Source organism: Streptopelia decaocto, assembly GCF_964273445.1.
Source record: "Streptopelia decaocto genome assembly, chromosome: 3".
NCBI classification, from domain to species: domain Eukaryota; kingdom Metazoa; phylum Chordata; class Aves; order Columbiformes; family Columbidae; genus Streptopelia; species Streptopelia decaocto.
Genome location: NC_138656.1, coordinates 111,126,458 through 111,147,552, shown reverse-complemented (window position 1 = coordinate 111,147,552; position 21,095 = coordinate 111,126,458). Strand labels below are relative to the sequence as shown.

The window sequence follows — 21,095 nt, the reverse complement described above, 5'->3', positions numbered from 1 at the left end:
CACAGAGACTCTATTTATTTATTTAAGAAAGGTTCCTGTTTTAGGTATGAGCTTAGCATCAACATTCATCAGTTCTGTGGTATTTGTAGTACTTGAAAATAACCTTGAAGATACTACACTTGAGCAGAGTATTCACTGTAGGACATCTTGCCTGACTGCGAGTTACCCAGGGGAGAATGGCAGTGAACCTGCAGCCCTTTTGTGGAGGGAGGAAGAGAAACGCTTTGCTCTTTTATCAGACTTTTCCTCCACAGCTACAGCACAGGACTTTGGAAGCAATCACTTGATGCTATGAATGTATTACCTGCCTGCAGGGCTGCTCTTCAGACCGGCTCTGGAAAAGCTAGCTGGTGTTCCTAAAATTTTCAAGAGCATCTTTCCCTGTATCCCACCTGTGTTATGACCTTATGTGATCAACATTGCATGATCAGAGTCTTCCTGGAAAGTCTTTGCTTTTCTACATTCCCTGCCTTTTTACCAGGTGAGACTTAACTAATTGAACTTATTTGGATTTGGGCAGCCTGTAAGGAGACTGGGTGTCAGGACTGGGCTATTCATAGAGTGCTCACCTCCAGGTAGCTTTTAGAACCATCAAATCAGGTATAAAGCAGATGTTACTAAGTCTAAAGTAGTGTGGAAGTTAGAAACTGTTTGTGGAGAGTACAGTAAGACCCACCAGGCACTGGAAATCTAAGAGCTTAGTGCTTGGAGCACTTAGAAAACTTCCTAAGGCCATTATTTCACAATCCAAGATGTTTGTCAACAATACTGGCATAAGGTATTTCTGTTCCCACCACACTGTGCCACTCCACGCCTCGGTTATGCCAGAACAATAGTTTGAGAGACCATGCTGTGAATTAAATAAATGCATACATTTATTTCTGGGGTCTTTTTAAAGCTGGCAGAGTTTTCCCTGGTTGGGTTCACAGCGTGGCCCCACAGAGCTGTGCCAGTGTAATTCAGGGGCTTGTGAGCCATGGCAGGGGGGTGGGAATGATGGACGAGAGAGAAGGTGGGAGTTCCTTCAGCTGGACTTACTGCAGAACTTTGTCGTTAAATTAGGGTGTCAGTCCGGAACATACAGTGCATATATGTGGGTTCACACGCTCAGTCTCGAGCCTTCTCTGGAAGACATTGGTGCCCCAGGTGGTCACGATTCGCTGAGAACGATGCTTCTCCCTCGAGGCTTCTGCCTTTGTTTACACTGCAGCTCCAGATGAAGCTGCCAGTTCTTTGCATTTGACCCTGAGTTCTCGGATTTTGAAATGATGAATTTGTATTTTACATGGTTTTGATTTTTTTTTTCTGAATAAAAAATTGCCAGTGGGAAAGGAGCTTTGCTACTCTCCAGTAACTGGTATCCATGATGCAAAAGCAATCAATGAGAACAGACTACACTGTAGAGTTCAAAGTTAGTGCAGCGTAGCAATTCAGGTTAAAGGGTCTACAATAGCACAAGATGTCATGTTGTCCCCTTTCCCTATGATGACCAGTGGTCTTATAAGTGGATAAAGCAGGAAAAGCAGAGCTTTCTGTTTCAGTGAGACATAAACGCAGCAGAACACTTTTGATTCACATGCTTGCATGGGATATGTATTATACATGACTATGCTTTTTAAATTTGCATTTGCACAGAAGTAAAAGCACACCAAAAAAAGGGAAAAAAACCCCAACAAAACACAAAAACCCTATCTTCCTGATACATCCGAAGCTTCTTCCAGCTTTTCTCTCCACTTCATTATCTCCAGCATGAATATTCATGCCTTAATTATGAGATCAGTCTCATTTTCAACTGTCCATGTATTTTCTCAGATGGCAATGGACATAAGGTACTGTTAACTGGTGGAGTTCTCAGTGGTTGCTAATGCTTTAATTTTCATGCATATATTATTTGGTCCATTTATTCCTCATTCATAAAATGGAAATAAATCTCCCTTAGGCAAGTTCTTGAGGACTTACCAACGGGATGTGCTGTCGCAACTCAGGCCAAGGTTCTTTGAGGGCCTTCCTGAGAATATTATTCTTGGGAGATAACACTAATTTGTCCGTACTTATTTGATTTCTGTTTTTAACCCCCATAAAGCTTTGAGTACGTTGGTCAATTTTCCCCATTTTTTTCTGAGAGATAGAGGTCTCAAAATGATACCAAATAAATAAGAGTTTGGCTAGAAGGCGTGCACACTGATAGAGTACACCCTGAAGGGAAGGTGTGTTTTCTATCCTATATTATATATTAGAAAATTCAGCTCTTAGGACACTACTCTCCATTATTTTTACTGCTTATGGGCTCTTTGTTTGTGACTAATATTTTAAAATAGTTGACAATCGTGCTTTGTTTACTGGGTCAGCCCACCAGCTTCCATTGTCTTCAGAGAAGAAAAAAATCTTTCATTAAAAATAAAAACTTCCTCCTGCAAAGAGGAGCCTGTATGTCAGATCTAGGCTTGAAATATGCCACTTTTGTTGGATTTCCCAGTGCTCCACAGTACCTCCGGTGGGGGCTTGGCACATTGGAGCTTGTTAAGTTTGAAGAGGCAGAGTAATGACAGGATGGTTGAACGTCCAACTGTGCTTGACAGTGTTTCCCTCCACTAAATCTGGGTGGCAGATGTGACTTGCTGAAGTGACTTACTGAAATTTCTCAATTCTCGGCCGTCTCTCGGTGTCCTGTCCCCGCTGCCGTGGCTCATTTCCAGCGCGCATCCTCCCTGCCCGGCCGCGGCAGCGTGTTCGGGGAGGAGGTGATTCCTCTCCCACCTCCCTCAGTTGGCCGGAGTTATGGAAAAGTTGTGTTCTAGGTTATTTTGCTTGATTTGACCATTTAACAAAGGATCTGTTTCTCTTCACGTGATGTCTGAGGTGGAAGGGAAGAAGAAATTAGCTGCTGAACAACCTACTTATGAAGGAAATCCAGTGTTTCTATGTTCATAGTGTACAAATAACACAACTAAAATGTTTAAAGCTACAGAACCAGTGTATATGGTATTCTTCCTTTCTGGAAGCTACTGCCTGAAATACCTGAGCTGGTATGGATTTGCTTTGATATTAAATATTTTGACCTAGTTAACACTGAAATAATAGAAAATAAATACCTCCTTTCAGATTCTACTTAACACACGGCCTTGTTTATAACCCAATAGTAACTCCTATGGAACACTGAAGCTATATTACAAATATATTTTACCCATTACGTTCAATATCTATGGAAAACAGTAGAGCCAAAAATTCAGTAAGTCATAGCTCTTGTTCTCGTTTTCCTGTTATGGGCATAATGGAAGATTTTGATCGCTGTCCTGATTTCTAGTTTTGAAAGAAAATCCTTGGTTATTCTTGATGGATTTAGAAACTCCCCTAAGAATAAATAAATAAATGCATAAATAAATATGTAGTAATACATACTTACATACTGCCTTCCACCTTAAAGATTTAGATCTTTTATATCTTATATTGAAACCTTCTCTGAAGAGGCAGAAGCTCTTGACAGTAAGTCTTAAATGGCTGAAGATTTGTGCTTGTGAAGTAACTTGTGTTTATGAATGAGGAAAGTGTTGCTTGAATGAAACGTTTGGGTTGAAGTCTTCATGGAGCGTCTACTCAGGACCAGGACTCATATCCTCACTACAGGGCCTTTTTTCTTAATTAGACATACAGTGGTGTCAATGCAAGTATTTTTTTTTCTGGGGCTGTGGATTGGTAAATCTTGGTTTATCTATATGCAGTTTGTTCTTTTATCTTGTGTTTTTGAAGACTGATAATAAATGCAAATGCAAAAATAGTTTGCAAAATCACCTTGGTCTGTTTGTTTCAAGTGTTACATTCCCTTGACAGACTTGACGCACAAAAATTGCAGAAACACATTTTTAGTCTTTTTTTTCTGAAATGAGCTGTCTTCATGTTCCCTGTTGTTTTATTTCCCCATCTGTTATTTTGTTCTAAAAACTTAAAAACAAAAACAAACCCAAAAAGCTAATAACCCCAAATCCCCCAAACCTATGCTTTTATTTTTCGTAATTCTCACCAGTGGTGCAGCATAGAAAAATCTCTGATACGGATTTGAAAATGTACTTTCTGGTGCCTCTTGAATATATTGTTTGCCTTCCCCTTGTATATTATTCAAAAGTGATCAACTCTGCAGAGCTGTTTATCTGCACAAAACAAATAATCTGCGGTTATCTTGGTTTTGAATTGTTTATTTTTTTTTTTTTTGTCTTTTTCCTGCTGATGTTGTCCCATCAGGGTTGTTGTTATTCAGATGTGTTTCATATGCTTTCTTGTGAACCCATTTGACACCAAGTCTGATGTTCCTCTCGTGCACCCTTCCTTTGTTCGCCCCTTTTCTTTGCGAAGGAGGTTTGTTTGCTGCTGCTCCAATTCTGCCTCAGCCCCTGAAGCTGACGGAAAAATTCCTGCTGGGAATTCTGGAGCCGGTGCCAAGCTCAGTGCAGCCTCTGCCAGCATCGCTTGTAGTACGGGTTGGATCTGAGAGACAAAACTCATCTGGGGTGCTAGAAGTAGTTATATCTGTCTTCATCTACATAAGCAGATGCTTAAGAGACTTCGTATGTGTAGGTGTGTACCAGGAAACCCAATTAGTTGTGTAAATTATTCATTTGCTGTGGAGAAAATGGGACAAAGGTATTTAATTGTAATCCTGGTTTCTACCTTTAAAAAATGTAGTGAAAAAAACACTATTCCATAATGGACTCAGTCTTAGCTCCCTTCTACGAACCATTACTTTACAGGCAAATTAAAAATCATTAGTAAAATCAAAACTTTTTTGTATTTATGTACTTGTCTTACTTGATTGAGACATTAGAGGTAACCGTTGAAATAGATCTATGGACTTTATGACCTTTTCAATATCACTTAATCACAAAGTCCAGTAGGTTTGCAGTGGGCAAAATCAGGATTTCAGACTTTGTATCACAATGCTGTTAATCATTCATATGAGAAGAGAGGCATGTGCTGTCCTGTCACAATTTCTAGCGGGGAATTTTTATTCACAGGCTTCAGGCTCGATTGTCTCTTCAGCCAAACTATCTGTGTTGGGTTAATTTAGGTTTATCAGGCTCCACATGAGATTTCTTTAGAGGTAAATGAACCCACATTTGTCCTAAAGGTGAAATGTTGTTAGAGAACAGCAGGCAAGCTTATTTGCTTTGCAGAATGCATGTAAAGAATGTGTATTATAAAATCCTATGTTTAAGTTTTATAGCTGTATCAAGGTAAAAGCTGTGTGTGTGTATATACACATATATAGGGAAAAAATGTGAAATGTTCTCGAAAAACCTCTCTAATAAACTGTGTTACAGGCACCTGGCTGAATCCTTCTGAGATTCCCTATTTTCACAACCCAAGGAAATATATTAAGGTGCTTTCCAGCCAAATTCATGATTCCAGAGTTAGGGGGGATCAAACAGCATTCTCACATGTGTTTCTGCACAACATCCTTGCAATTGTTTTGCTCTTTGGCTGATGCTGCTCCCCTGGTGTATGGGCTATAAATGGAATATAGCGCAAAGGATGCCAGTCCCCTGGATGTGCAAACAGGTGAAAGCTTAATTGACGTGGCTTTATGATGATCGTTCAAACTTTATTTAACCTGTTTTATTTGAAATCCATTAACCTTGCTCATGGCAGAAACCTGTGTGTTTCCTTTTAAGATCGGAGCATCAGCCGGTTCCTGCAGTTTTCTCCCAAGTGTGAGAACATCATTGTGTTTTTTACATGCTCCATTTAAATCCTTCTGACATCTGCGTGGGCTGCTTTCCATTCATTAACATAGGGGAGTTGCATCTTCTTCCATGGTGGCTGGTCAGGCGCCAAAGGCCGATTAAGTTTCCTTGAGCGAGGAGCTTGTCATTGGGACTCTTGGAGCTGGAGCTTTGGCAGCTCTGCGAAGAGGCGATGAGGATCCTTGCCACAGAAACGACTTTTGTGTGGTCCTGCTGTGCACCCCTGGATTTCATATTTGATTTATGGCTGCTCATTAAAAAAAAAAAAGTCTTCATTTGGTTTTGTTGCAAGAGATGATCGTGTAAATACTGCAGCATACATAATTCTGAAACTGTGGATTATTTCTAAAATTAAACTCATGGTAATTGCTGGCGTATTTTCCAGTTCCTTAAAGTTCTCTGTAAACCTACTCTTGGCTGTGTATTTCCCTTCTTCTATTCATGTAGCTGCCCTTATTCTTTTTGGTCCTGCTGAGGTCCCAGAGCAGGCAGAAAGCAACTTGCTGGAGAAGTGCATAGAATCATAGAGTCGTTTTGGTGGGAGGAGACATGAAGCAGCAGAGCTGAGCAGCGTGGTCAGAATTCTGGAGACACGACTGAAAACACCAGGGAACCTGTCACAGGACAGTGCACGGAACCCAAAGTCTTGGTTCAAAACAAGTTGCAAGGAACCCCGTTGCAGTTTGGGGTGGTTTAGCTGCACATAAATTTCTTCTACACTTCCCATGACTCTTGGCATATACTGTAGGCTGCTTAAATAAATCCTTTTAATTTAGATCTCCCTTCCAGAACTGCTAAGAATTATTTTCATTTTGTGTTTTAGTCTCAGTTTCACTTGAGTCTCAATTTCATTTCTCTGTTTCGTTCATAGACTTTTCCTGTGTGTTTTAGTGTTTATCTTTGTTTCTAACCTGAAACATTTTGCTGTTGTGGTTTACGTTGTAAGTAAACCCAGTAGGTCTGGGAATTATTTTTGCACAGGGTTATCCGATGCTAGTGCCCTCTCAATTATAGTTTACATTTCACATTAATATTTTCAGTTGCAGAAGAATTTAAAATGCTTGACAGTTTGTAAGCCACAAAAGCTGTCCTTGCTTGTGGGGAGTATCTGTGCTCTGTGACTTTTAAAATGAGCGTTAAATGTTTGTGTTTTGCATTCAGAATTAAGCAGTTTGATTGAATTACATGGATGACACCCTGTGTCTGACTTCAAACTTCCGGAGTCTGAGTAACTTCTTTTTTGGAAGTGTAGCATCTCAAATACATATTTCATTTTGAGACAGGCCAAGTTTGACTTCGTGACGCTTTGCATAGGAAATCATGTGAAACCAGGGTAAAAGTTATTCTTTGTCAGTGATGTCCTGGGACAGATACGTAGTTTGTACAAACTGTTCTTTTTGCACTATTAGCTGTCTTCATAAGAAGGAAGTATTTGGTAATTAAATTTTTGATTTACTGGAAAAAGCATTAAAAAAAAAGTGTTTGAAAGTGAAAGGCACACAAAAGCACGTTTATAAGTAAGTTTAATGTTTTTAAATATGTGGGTGAATGTAGAGTAGTGGTTCCTGTTTGTGAAAGCGTGTATCTGCAGTAGGTATATATGGAGAATATTTACCTCCTAATATAGCTCAGAGTCACATCTTTGCACATTCAGTCACTCTCTACTGTTTTGCTTTAGCAGTGGGTGGAATGGATCGGAAAACAAAGATGTGGATTCCCATCTTCAAGTTAAAAATGGAAAAACTTTTGGCTTAATGTAGAGTAGCTGGACGAAATGTGTGTATTATGGAGAAGAACGGAGGTGGTTGGAGTCCTTTAATTATTGCAACTTATGGGCACACCAAGTAAAGTGACCCCCCTGTGTTCTAATTCACTGTGCAAGTTGTCCGTTTGACACACTCGTCCCATGAAATGTTAATAAGGAATCAGTGGAACTACCCTGGAAAATTAATAAATAAGTAGAGATGAATTGTATGGTTTTGTGTTTGTATGGAATTTTTATGCATCCTAACAAAATCTCTTTCATCTTCATATGGATTTACTCTGCAACTGAAGTCCCTTGACACTCTCACTACTGATACCCAAAAGAAAGAAAACAAGGAGTAACAGAGATTAGAGTTTTGGGTGGAAATCCTGAAATCCCTACCAGATATATATTTTTCTCTTTGGGACAGTTACCTCAGTCTCCACTTCAGCAGTGGTGCCTGACTGCTGATACTGTCACTGTTAATCAATGGATTTCAAGCAAGCCAGATTTGTGCAGACACCAACCTCTTTTGAGAAGGTCTCTCTAAAGCTGATGGGATGCAGGAGGGACAGGAGATTCTTCTGTGGTTCTAGAGCACAGGGGTTGAAAAAGAAAGAGCTTCTCAAGAGACATGGAAGAGGACAGAGAGAATATGACGTTGCATGCAGAAAAAAAACAGCCCAATGAGTTTAAAATAAAATAATCCTCTGTTTTAGGGTCAGTACAAACCTTTGTATTGTCAGGATACCAGATACCTATTTTGAAGTGGTAATACTGAGATATTCTGGCGGGCACACATCTGGATCAAGTGATACACGCTGTAGGCTTTGTGATATTTTTGTAAGATCTGGGGGCTGCTTTGCCCAGTGTTCCCGTATCTGTAACTTAACGGCATAGATAAGCAAGCTGGTTGACCTCTGATGGAAAAGATAATCTCTTGTGTTGGGCCTCAATTTTAGATTCTGCAATGTCAAAGCAATTCTTTAAAATGCTTCTCATGGGTGCCTTTGATCAATGGAAGTAAACCAGTTCAGTGGTGTAGACCCTGCACTTGGGAAAATAAAGACTGGAAGTGTGCTAGAGAAAATAAATTAACAAATTGCTATATGATGCCATTTGAAGCAGATTACTTACTGTTGGAAGGTTAATATTGACTGTGCTTGTATGTTTTGTTTTTTGGCAGGTAACCCTGGACTGGCAGGTTATTACAGGACCTTTATCCAGGCCTTATATTGTGGGCTGAATCAGCAGTATCCCGTGTGGGTTGTGAGCCATGCCGGACATTGTAAGCCTCCCAGTGGGATGGAAATGATAGAAGGTACAATACTGTAATTGTACATCCAAATATTTGTACCCCCTCTGATTTCAGTAACAGAACTTGCACCTGAATGTAGCAAAAGAAATATGGTTTGTCTGATACAAACTCAAGGGAAAGCACAAAGTGGCTAGAAGGCTTTATGTTTTGCCATTTTATGACAATGTAGGTTGTCTGCAGTGGGAGAGGAGATTTGGGGTAATTCTCCCTCATCCTTATGACGCAAAAGAAATAAGAAGAAACTTCTAAATGTTAGAAGCTGATTCATTTTCTCTTATTTATTTCCAAACATGTAATTTTCATTAACTGACTATAAAGGTGTGATCCAAATTACTAAACAAAAGCTTGAGCATCTTTGCAATTTCCCAAGTGACTGAGTGAAAAGAACAGGGTGCCAGGGACTCACTGTTGCTGTTCTTCTCCTGCATCCCACAGGAGTTCTTAATTGGTGTTTTGTGGCATTACTGCAAAATACCCCAGAACTCCAAGGACCAACAGAAGCACATTCATAGGGACAAATTTTTCTGCAGCTCTTCATTGGCTTCTAGGTTCTGGATTTCTAAGGCAAAATTCCTGTGTCAAGGACCACTATATAGGATTGTGAAAACCACATCAGTTATTAATATGCTGCACAAAACCAGAAAAAGGAGATATTTTGGCAAAGAACTAGTCATACAACTGGTATTGTAAAAATTCCACATATTCTTTCATCTTTCTGATGGGCATTTCATAATTCTTCATTTGAAATAACCTCCTGCAAATCCTCAGACGAAGTTCAGGATTTCTTGATAAGAAGGATGAGGGCATAAATTGACAAATACAACATTTTACTATCTGGCACCATGGATTCTTGTTTTTTTTTTTTCTGTTTGGAATCTAACAAATGAAAAAAATAAGGGGGGAAGCTACTATAAAAGACTAGTTCATACTGATTCATTCGGAACAGTGGTCTGCACACATTTTCGATTGAGCACTCCTATCAATAAATAATTTCTATCAGCACAAAGTTTTTCATCATACACCCCCAATATGTCTTTTTAAAAATTAATATAAATTGTATACATGTGTTACTGAATTCCTAATATTTTCTTTCTGCTCCCCAATGCGTGTACACGCCACTTTGGAGACCACTGATTTAGAGCGTGCAACTATATAAATATATAGTATGCTTAATATATAAATAATGCTGTATGTAAAGTAATAAAGGGTTTTAAATGAAAGAAACTGTGCTGGAATAATACGACTGGTTATATTTAGATCAAGTAGATTTTGAAGCTGTCAGAAAGACTAAAGCAAGTTTTCCAACAGCAGCCATCAATCACAGACTGCTGCCCAACGTACCAGAGACACATCACATAGCGAGCAGAGAACCGAACAAAGCTACACCCTTCGTTTTGACTTCTGTCTGGTGTCCTTCTGTTCAGGGAGCTCTCGCAAGCTGTGCTCCACGGAGACACGCAGCGTTCATTGGACATTTCATTGCTGTAATTCTGCTCCTAGCGAGCAATCCACTGCGCAAGAAGATTGGAAACTTATTCTTACTCGATGAATGCATGAAAAAAGTTTTGTCTCAATTTCAAGAACTTTATCCTCCTCCCTAGCTTTTAAAAAAGCCATTGTTTTGAACACTCTTGTGACTGTAAAACAGGCCAACATCAGTCCTTAGGTGTAGGAAAATTACCAGAAGGAGAGTAGTTTTCTAGCTCTTTCTTAGTTATTTTGTTTAAAACTGGCATAATCTATATATGCTTTATAAATGCTCATATAGTCTTAAGAGTGTTGCTTTTTTTCTCTTCAGTGCCTGATACTGAGACTTTGATGCGTAGTTTTCCTAATGATTAAGGTGTTCATGCCTCTAGAACAGATGCTACCTATAGACTCTTTTATAATATCAAAACCCTGCCTACCACTTACTCTGATAGTTTACCATCCCATATATTTTATGATTGTAAGTCTTTTTAAGGAGCAGGTATTTGCACATCATTTGCTTAATCGCTACCTTACAAAGATATTAATAAGAAAGGAAGATTGTGTGCAAATAGATCATAATTAAGATATGGCAATTTTTTCTGTAAAAGTAAAAATAAAAGGCAGACATACCCACAGTTGATTTATTCTTTTACGTTCTGGAGCTTCTTTTAATGTGTCGCTCCACTGGAGAATTTGCATGACACTTCTTTTGAGATTTCTGATCTGATAAGATATTCTCCTACATCTAACCAAGTAACTTATTAGATGTTTTATGGGTTTATTTAAAGTGCAAGTTATTGTTTTCTGTAAGAATGTGTTAGAAATACCCTGTAGCTCAGCGCCCCTGCTGCCATAACAGAGACTACTGCCTGAACACTAATATCTGTAAATTAGTATTTACCTGGGGATTAAATGGATGGTCTTTTGTCTTAGTTGCAAGACTAAAAGCAGGTCATGTTTTCATGGTATGTAGCCATCTCTTAATGTTTCATTTTATAGGTAGTGAAATCAGAAGAAAATGAATTGTGTTGCATTGCTCTCTCCTAAACATGATTTCCCTTAAACAGGAACCAGTTTGTGGAAAGAATGAAAAAGTACTTTTGTGGTTTTAAATAAATTAAATTATTTAACAATGTTACTCTTAAATACTTTGTAAACATCTTGATTAAAAAAAATACATAAGGGTAAAATTGAAAAATAAGATACAAAATATTCCATATTTATTCACACTCAAATTATTATGTCAAAACACCAGTAGCTGCTCAGCTTGTGGAGGTTGGCATTACAATACATTATGAATTGTGGAGACTGAAGCTCTGTATTTTATACTAGGAAATCCAGTTGAGTAAAAATGCTTGAGTACTGCAGGAGGACTAAAGACCCGTGTTTAGGATTAGCTTCTCTGATGGCAACAAATAGTAGCCAGCTGGAAGCTTTTCAACAGCCTTTCAACTTCTTTTGCTCGGAATCAAATTTCTTTTGAAAACTAACACATATCAATGGAAAAATCCTTAAATTATTCCTTGCTACTTTTATATGCGTTGCTAATTCAAGTGCTCTGATATTAATATCCCACTTTAAAATAAAGATTGAAAGACTCAACCTCACCCAAAATATCTTTAAAAGCTGTGGAAAATAGGAGATTAGATAGGAAACCCTTGATGCTCAGTCTCTTTGACTCATCCCTCACCTCCTTTTAGCACCCTGGTTGGCTTTTGCCAGTACAGGCTGTGTAGACAGCAGCTGTACATCCATAGCCAGGTCTTAAAATGGTCTCATTCTGTGGATATCTTCTGATAAGAAATGTAACGACTCAGAAAGAAATAAGAATAGAAGGCCACAGATTTGGTTTTGTTTCTCCTCAGGACCACTAAGATAGTTTTCTCTGTAGCAAAGTAAGATTGAGAAGTAAAAAAATAAATCAGAATTAAATTATTTACTGTTTTTTTGTCATATTCTGTATATGCCAAGTGCTATAGAAATATGTGTGATTTGTATCTTAATTGATTAAAGAGACACAACTGATGCATTGAAATGCATACCTAACCAAATGGCTGGTCATCAATCTATGATTCTGTGTCTTAATGAAACAATATAGGATCACATGATAAATTATATAAAAGATAAATCTGTTGTAGTTTCTAAACCACAGATGAGTATTGATCTATATGCAATCATACTACAAATATTTTTTATTGTTTTAGCAAGGTGTGTTTATCTTTTGGAGCAGATTTTCTACTGGATTTCCTGTTCTTTCATTTCTGAATCAATATTAGGTAACTTCTGAATGACAGAGAAATCCGAGTGATATTCTTAATAGCCAAGTTACAAGATAAAAATTCTAGTTTGATTCTTTTATATCCCATGGACTGTGGAAGATAACAGTTTGTCCTTAAAATCTGTTAAACTAACCTTAGTTCATTTTCCATGATAAAAAGAGGCAGATAAGCATTGATTTATAGCCCATCAAAAGAGTGTTTCCTTTGCTTTTTCTTTATGCAGGGAGATTAGGACCTTCATACCATTTTGAAACTGAATTATATCCTTAAGAAGCAAGATGGGAAAAAGCACAGAAGTGGTGGAGGGATAATAAATTACCTATGAAGACATTGATTATGTCATGCCAAAATGTTAATGTACTATCAGTGTGAATTTTTGAAATGAAGTTTTCTATTAAAAAAAAAAAAGTATTCTAGTGTTACAGGAAAATTGGAAGCCATGTGCAGCTTGAATTTATTTGATATATTGTTTCTTAACTGTTTTTACAGTTCATCTGAATGGAGTTTTCTTTTCCAGCCCTCTGACTTCCAATGAAACTGCAGAATTGACTGTGAGAGAGATTCTGCCTCTAGATAAACTGATATAAATCTACTAAAGAAAAAAAATAGTCTAGAATCATTAGGGTTATACTGAATTTATACTTCAGCAAGTTAATCATCTTGGTGATTGATAGATAGTTGTCCACCAAGTGACAGATATAAGTGTCTGCAGGATTAGCAGATATGAGCCCTAAGTTTCTACCATCACGATATGCTGTCCTGGCAGGAAAACACCTAAAATAGTAGTCTGAGCAAGACAAGGAGCATAGTGTGCTATAATAAGAGGGTTGTGAGTTATTTAGGACAATGATTCCCAGTCTGCGGTCTGTGGGCCACCGGTGATTCCCAGGACACTTGCTTGTGGTCCAGGAAGAACTGGCTGATCAGATGGGGTTGGCTCTCTCACCGGTTTCCACTTGCTAAGCGGAATGAACGGTAGCTAAGAATACTTTTCCAATAACCCTTTTTTTGTGTAAGCATTTGCTGCGGTGCCCTTGGAGATGATGTGCAACCATGGATGTGTGGGGATGGGGGCAGTGGGACTGTGGCCTTCATGGAAGTCAAATGTTCCAAGAACTGGGCTCCTAAAAATAGGGACTCATCCTCAGCTAACAGCCTTTGTCCTTGTTGTTGTGTGTAACCCCAAAGGAGAGGAGTTACACAAAGGCACAGGGAGCCAGTACGTGTTTGGTAATTTTAGCTAACTTGTGACTTTCATTTATTTTAAGAAGTATGGATGTTTTAATGATTGCTGATGTTGGAGGATACGTGCACTGCTGAATCAGGTGAATCAGAGCTACTGGAAATCTGTTTGTACTAAACAGTACTAAAACGCCTCAGAATTAGTGTCTGTAGTGCTTAGAAGTGTTTTGACCAGCGAATCCTTTTCTGAGCATCAGCACTGTTCATTGAGATATCAAACCACTGTATTAGTGATAGGAATCTGTCCACATTCAGGTACACAGTGATAGCAATGCTTAAAAGACATTTATCTCTTGTATTATACAAATAAAAGTAGAAAAGCAGAAGAAAGGCAGCTGAGCTAGCATCTCACGTGCATACTTAAAGCTTATGCATGTACACATTTAATTCACATTACCCACATTTATTTCACATCAATTTATATTTCAACAATATTTTTTTTGCTTCCTAGGCATATAGGCTAAAATATTGAAAAATGGATTATCTTTAATAAAAATTCTTTCAAGGTTTAGTCAGTTATAGAATCACAGAATCAGAGAATGGTTTGGGTTGGAAGGGACCTCCAAAGCTCATCCAGTGCCACCCCTGCCATGAGCAGGGACATCTTCACCCAGATCAGGTTGCTCAGAGGCCCGTCCAGCCTGGCCTTGGATGTCTCCGGAGATGTGTCATGTTTAAATATCATAGACCCAGAGAGCTTCGTATTCATTTTTGTGTCCCACAACACATGGCACTACTGAATTTTAGTGCAGAATTGTATGTCAAGGTGTCTCCCAGTCCAGTGGTGTCACACTGTAGACAGATAAAAAACCAAGTTGTAAGCATGCCATCCAGGTAGAATTAGGATCGTTTCATATCAAAGTGTGATTTTTTTTTTCTTTTAATGTATAGGGAGGAGAAGCTTCCCATTTACAAAGCTGGCCTGGGCACTGATTAATCACATTGAGCTCTGTACATGGTATTTGTCAACAGCATGGGGTCCCCATCAGGGAGTGTGCAGAGGAACAGGATGGAACAGGGAGCACCAGCTCAGTCCTGCTGCCCAGGAACCTGATTCCTTCCTTGGCTTTGGAAACGGCAGCTTAAGAAAGGGGGTGTGTGTATGTAAAAGTTATTAATGAGGCATTTAAATCATGAGGTTTTTGTCTTTGCCTGGTAAGATCTGCATTTTACTGTAGGGTTTTAGAGCTAGGTGTCTATTTTAAGGAAACAAATTATCATTTCATGTTATGAACCCACTGGAATGTTTCAAATCTAAATGTGTGAGAAGTAAGCAGCCCTGGGGATGCTGCAGTGCTCCGTTTACTTCTTTCCTTTGAACCACAATCAGTTAATTATTCATTGAGGTCTTATAATCATGCCTAGAATTATGCAAATGGATCCTTTGAGTGAAATCTTGGCATCCGGCACTGACTTTATCAGTTCTGCTTAATTTTAAGCATGTGTTTAAAAATCTTGTTCCATTCAAAATCAAAACTAAGAAAATAAAATTTTGCCATATGTGAAGTATTTCTAAGTTACTCTGTTGTTTTCTTTTCTGGCCAACCAAAATGATATCAATTTTAAGTGCTCATAGCATCATACCTTAACAGCCATGTATTTATTTGTAATGATCACTTAAACGCTGTTAAGCTGATTCTGGTACCACTTAATGCATAGCTTTATATTCCATTGACTTTGATGGAGTAGTAGCCAATTTGTGCTAGTGTTACTAAGAAGAGGACTTTTTCTTTAAATTTCTTATAGCTGTATGAAAAATAGGTTCTCTATATTCTCTGTTTCTTTCAAGGTTTTCCACTGAGTCTGTCAACATAATACCTGTAGGCATATTGTCCATGAATAGATTTCTAATCCATTCCGGTACTTTATTCAACTAATTCCCCTGTTAAAAGAACGAGAATTTTTCATCCATGTCTGCAAATATAATTCTATTTTTAAAGATGTGTTCTGAAGTAACAGCTTTTGAAACCTGACACGGTCCTCTGGGTGCTTATCCAGAAAACAACACATTTTTAAAAAATTTACATTCATCCACTGAACACTGTAATGTCTTTAGTGCATTCCAGGAAACTTTGGATGTAAGTTTTGAGATTGTTTATGGATCATTTTCCGCCTTTCACCCCATGACATAGGTATGTTCTCCAGCTGATACCATCACTTCTAATTAGATGCAGATGGCTGTTAGTGGGGGGGAAAAAGTGTTCAAGAATGTGAACCCTATGAAAAGGTAACATTTATATCTTTTGGTGTCTTGACTTCAGAAGACGTCGCAGTTCACTAAGATGAGCAGTGCTGTGATGATTCAGAGCAACTCGTTGGAGTGTTTACCATACTATTGTAGGGAATGTAAAAAAGTAAAATAATCTAATAAAATATTGAGATGATTCAGGTTCTTTTCCCCAGGGAGAATGCTTAGGAATCTCTTAATCCAAGTCAGTTTGAAAGATATATTTGCATCTGCTAACAGAATGAAAACAAACTATCCCCGCAGCAGAGAACAATCCCTTCTGTCTGAAGGTGTAACAGGTCTGGGTTTGGTTTAGACAGTTGAGTCAAAAAGTTTAGTCCCTGCATAGGTTAACTATAGGAAGAAAGCTGATCAGTACTTTTATTTATTACTAAGAACTTCTACTTAATGATACAGACTTTCAATTTAATTTTGATACCCACAGAGCTTGCAACAAATAGTACAGATCTGGTTGGCGTCAATCCATCATTTAACAGCAGTTTTATTATTGATTCGCAGTGATCTGCAGTTGTAAGACTGAGGGACCATGAGCAATGCACAACATAGTTCCAGATTCTAAGTATAATCAGGTTTGGAATATGGAGTCTTTCTGTTCGCTTTGGTTTTAGGATTTTCCCTTTCTTTAAGGAGCGATGTAGGTGTCTCAGGGAAATGCAGGAAACTGTAAGGCAGGACCATGCAGGAAGAAGTAGCTGTAAATGGCCTCATTCTTAGATAATCAGCTCTATTAATTAATTATTCCTACCTCCAGTGCATCTGCTTCTCTCAGCAAGATCTGCGTAAGGGCTGAGCACTTTGTGAAATGGCAGAGGAGAGAGAACATGATACAGTCCTGTGCACTCGGGTTCAATGAGGGCGTCTCATTGCTCCTTGCTGGATGAAGGGGTTTTTTTCCCTCCTCTTGGTACTGCATGGGACTATTCTTTTTCTTGAAGTTAGACATATTCTTATATTTCTAAAGGTTGAATCTTGTATTTTGTGCATTAATACAGTTATTAAAATAATCTAATCTACTACAGCTATCAAATTACTGGTGTGGTCAGATGACTGCTTAGTTGCGAAATGAATCCCTGTTGGGTTAAATATTATAGCACATTACTAAAATTCTCTGGGATTGCCATTGTGTCATTTTTTTTCAGAACAAAATTGTGGTTTGGAACATATTACCACTGAGTCTTTGCTGTCAGAGACTCCACTGACTTCTGTACTAATGTCTACATAATTGGAGAAAGAAGTTTTATCTGCAATTAAAGAATGAAGAAAACAATTTCAGTATTTCTGAAGGCACTTTACTATGTAGTGAACTTTACATAATCATATTCGGATCTGTTTATGTGTAGAGTGCAGGTCAAATTCGGTTGCTATCTTTTTATATAAATTATATTGTAAAGCCGCAGGCAGCTTCAAAGAGTTTGTAGCGAGCCATGGCTTTGATGTCTGCTAATGTAAATGAATGAGAAAATCAACCTTTGCCCAGCTGTGACCTTTGGCACTGCTTCTGGGTCACAGGTGAATTAGTTTGCTTTCTATGCAGCACATCTCACCTGCATAAAAATGGAGACCAAAAAAATCCCTTATTCACCCATAGTGACACATCGGCTTTGTAGCGGTGGCACTTTAGTCTCTGTTCCAGCTAAAATGCAAAACTTCAAGAGAAATAACGCCATCACAGTATCGTTGGCATGTTGCCATCCTTGCTATGCGAGGCAGTTCAGCAAGGCGACTAAGAATGGAACCTTCAGCATTTTCTTCAGTGAAGTTAAAAAGGAAACAGCTTTCTTGGTAATAGGGAATAAATCTGCCAATTAATTTTTAAATGGTGTAACAGAGTACTGGAGAAGATATAAATCATAATTTTAAGTTGTGAATCTGACAAATATGTGTTTCATACTCAAAGATATAACATTTGTGCTATACAGTGCATGCAGATGGTTATTTAAAGCATCAACAACTGATAAAGAAACCTGTTATATTTAAAGAAAGTACAAGGTGAAATTGTATGTCCTTTCCTCAGTTTTGCTGCTTATTTTACTGAATTCAGGCTTTTACCTATACTCCTTTGTCCAATTATCGTTTGCCTTATGCTGTGCAAAGTAATGAAAGATGGAGTATGGACCTCTCCTCAATCCAAATTGTGGCCTTTTCCCATGACGGCAGAAAGCGTAACTCAGTGGCGAGTGTCAGACAGAGAACTCGGTTCTCCCGGCCGCTGGATTCTCTCCGTGTCATGTCAGGCAGCAGCGAACCCTGAGAGCAGCCGAGCCCAATAGAGACGTCCAAGGCTCGTTAAGACAGGTAGCGATTAGAAGCGTTGATTGAGCGCTGGGAGGTAGCACTGCATTGCAAAATATTTTGCGGGGTCGTGTTCTCTGCTGGAACAAACTGAGACAGGTCTCTGCAGTCAGCGGTGTGGCACCGGTTTACAGCCTCAGAGGATCTAAGATAATAATTTGGAAAATATCGTATAATCCATCAATTTTGAAGGGTGCAGATGAAAGATGGAAAAATACTACGTTTGCCTAAGCAGGTTGTTTACTCCTTCAAATAAAAAGGATTCTGGACAGTGTGGTTAAATAATTTGGACATGTTTACTGCAGGTAGTTATTCTAGATATTAAATTTGACACTTCCGTGGACAAATGAGGACAGAAGCCTACACTTTCCTTTACGCTTCTATTAAAATAGTATCATCCATCATGAATACACACGAGAGTAAAGAAAAAGGACAAAGTTATACGGAATGCCATCCTAATGCCATCATAGTAGCTACCGAAGTAGGAAATGCATTAGTGTTACTTTAGTGTTACTCTAAAGACAGGTATTATTTTAGTATTATTCTGAACAGTTGTACTTATTTGAACGTTTCAGTCACAGAATCACAGAATGTCAGGGATTGGAAGGGACCTCAAAAGATCATCCAGTCCAGTCCCCCCGCCGGAGCAGGAACACCCAGATGAGGTTACACAGGAATGTGTCCAGGTGGGTTTTGAATGTCTCCAGAGGAGGAGACTCCACAACCCCCCTGGGCAGCCTGTTCCAGTGTCTGTCACCCTCACTGAGAAGTTTCTTCTCAAATTTAAGTGGAACCTCTTGTGTTCCAGTTTGAATCCATTACCCCTTGTCTTACCATTGGTTGTCACCGAGAAGAGCCTGGCTCCAACCTCGTGACACTCACCCTTTATATATTTGTAAACATTAATGAGGTCACCCCTCACGGTCTATATCACAGTCGTAAATAATTTTTTTGTATGAATTTTCAAGAGAAAACAGGACTTGTCTAACAAATTCAGTTTGAAGTTTTAGCTTGGATTCTTTAAAAGCATCAAGCACTTCAGAAAGTGTCACCCATTGACCTGTCCGGTCGCTGTGAAGTACAAATTCTGTATTGTTACTTGTGCTACTGTTTATGTGCCCCTCCAGCTTTTTCATGTTTCCCCCCCCCTAGCACTTTTGTAATTTTCTCCTACTTTTAAAATAAGTGCTTTTATTCCCTGCCTGCAGAATAACGTGGGTTGTCTTCCTTGGCCAGCTGTCTTCTCTAAACTTCAGTTCTCCCTTATTTGCTTTCAGTCCCTCTTTCTCTATTTGTGTCTGTTTAAACTTCCCAAAGTTTTGAAGTGCTGTTTCCAATAGGTGTGACTGTCAGACTGCAGCGCAGCACCTCATTTATCACACACTGACTGGATAAATTCCCGTGGAGTCATATTCATCTGTTTTGTTCCCTTCAACACTCATACAATTGCCACTGTCCTTTCTTTACTTCCAGTGCTGTATCTACCCAGTCTTGGTGATGTGCAGAATATCCTTATTTTGTTTTTCTTCCATTGTTAACATGTAAAAGTGCAGGTTGTTGTTAAAATACGATATTTCCTGAAGTTGTTTTTAGTCACTGCATCCAGTAAGAAAGTTCTGTGCCTCAATTTCAGGACTGAATTTTCCCTGTGTTAAACTGGAAGACATTACATCTGGCCAAACATGAAGAGGTCTTGATACTGATATGCTTTTCAGTAAAGAATTACTTTCAGGAACAGTGTACTCTGTGTGCATTATTTCTGGAGAGACACATGCCTCGGCCTGATGGTTCAAGATAACTCAGAGACCTGTGAAACCCATTTGCCCTTGAAAAGCTGGGTTATACTATATCAGATGATATGTAAAATTAGTATTTGTAAGGGAAACATGCAAGGCAGACATTTCAGGAGTACCACTTGCTAGGCAAAGCAAGAAAAATAGACTTTTTTTGAGAGTCAAATTGGGTTTTGGGGGGCCTAGACTGATTTTTACAACCTAGCCCTTTTTTGTGCCATAAGCTCAGCAAATCAACAAGGCAATGGAAGGTGCAAGATCTTCTCCGTGTTGCTTGGACAGTCATTGTTGGTACAATGATCCCGTCCAGACTGAATGTGGAGCCTGTTCAGGTAGAAGCACAGACCTAGGTGCTCACTTTTTCCTTCAGGTCTTGTTGTTGACTTCATTTGCTCAACCACCAGATCTTCAAGTAGAATCATAGAATCATTTAGGTTGGAAAAAACCCCTAACGATCATCAAAACAAACTGTTAATCTAGCACTGCCAAGTCCACCGCTAAACCATGTCCCTAAGCACCACATCTGCACATCTTTTAAACACCTCCAGGGATGGTGACTTCACCACTTCCCTGGGCAGCCTGTTCCAATGCCTGACAACCCTTTCTGGGAAGAAGTTTTTCCTAATATCCCACCTGAACCTCCCTGGTGCAAATTGAGACCATTTCCTCTTATCCTATCACTTGTTACTCATGAGAGGAGACCAACACCCTCCATGCTACAACCTCCTTTCAGGTAGTTGTGAAGTACATGAGCTCTTTTTCATCTCAGTGTTTATGAAGTCTCTGCCAATGCAAGACTACTTCATTGTTTTCTTTCTAATCTCTCTTTTTATCTTACTTTTTCCTGAGATGCCAAAAAGGTGTGTGCCTGGTATGGGAAGGCTGAGCCCAGTTGCGTCCAAAGCTGCTGTGGTGACCTGTCTTCGCTGTTACTCTGGAACATCCAGGGACCTCAGCACCTCAGGAACAGTGTT

The 21,095-nt window shown here is 38.9% G+C and overlaps 1 protein-coding gene across 1 annotated transcript in view; it reads left to right on the top strand.

Annotated features, from left to right (window-relative positions):
• The window catches only part of LDAH (lipid droplet associated hydrolase), a 120,242-nt gene that overhangs the window by 24,546 nt on the left and 74,601 nt on the right, over positions 1–21,095 (top strand). The window contains exon 3 of the mRNA XM_082047427.1: positions 8,666–8,800. Within this exon, the coding sequence (XP_081903553.1) occupies positions 8,666–8,800 (135 nt within the window). The remainder of the gene's footprint in view (positions 1–8,665; positions 8,801–21,095) is intronic.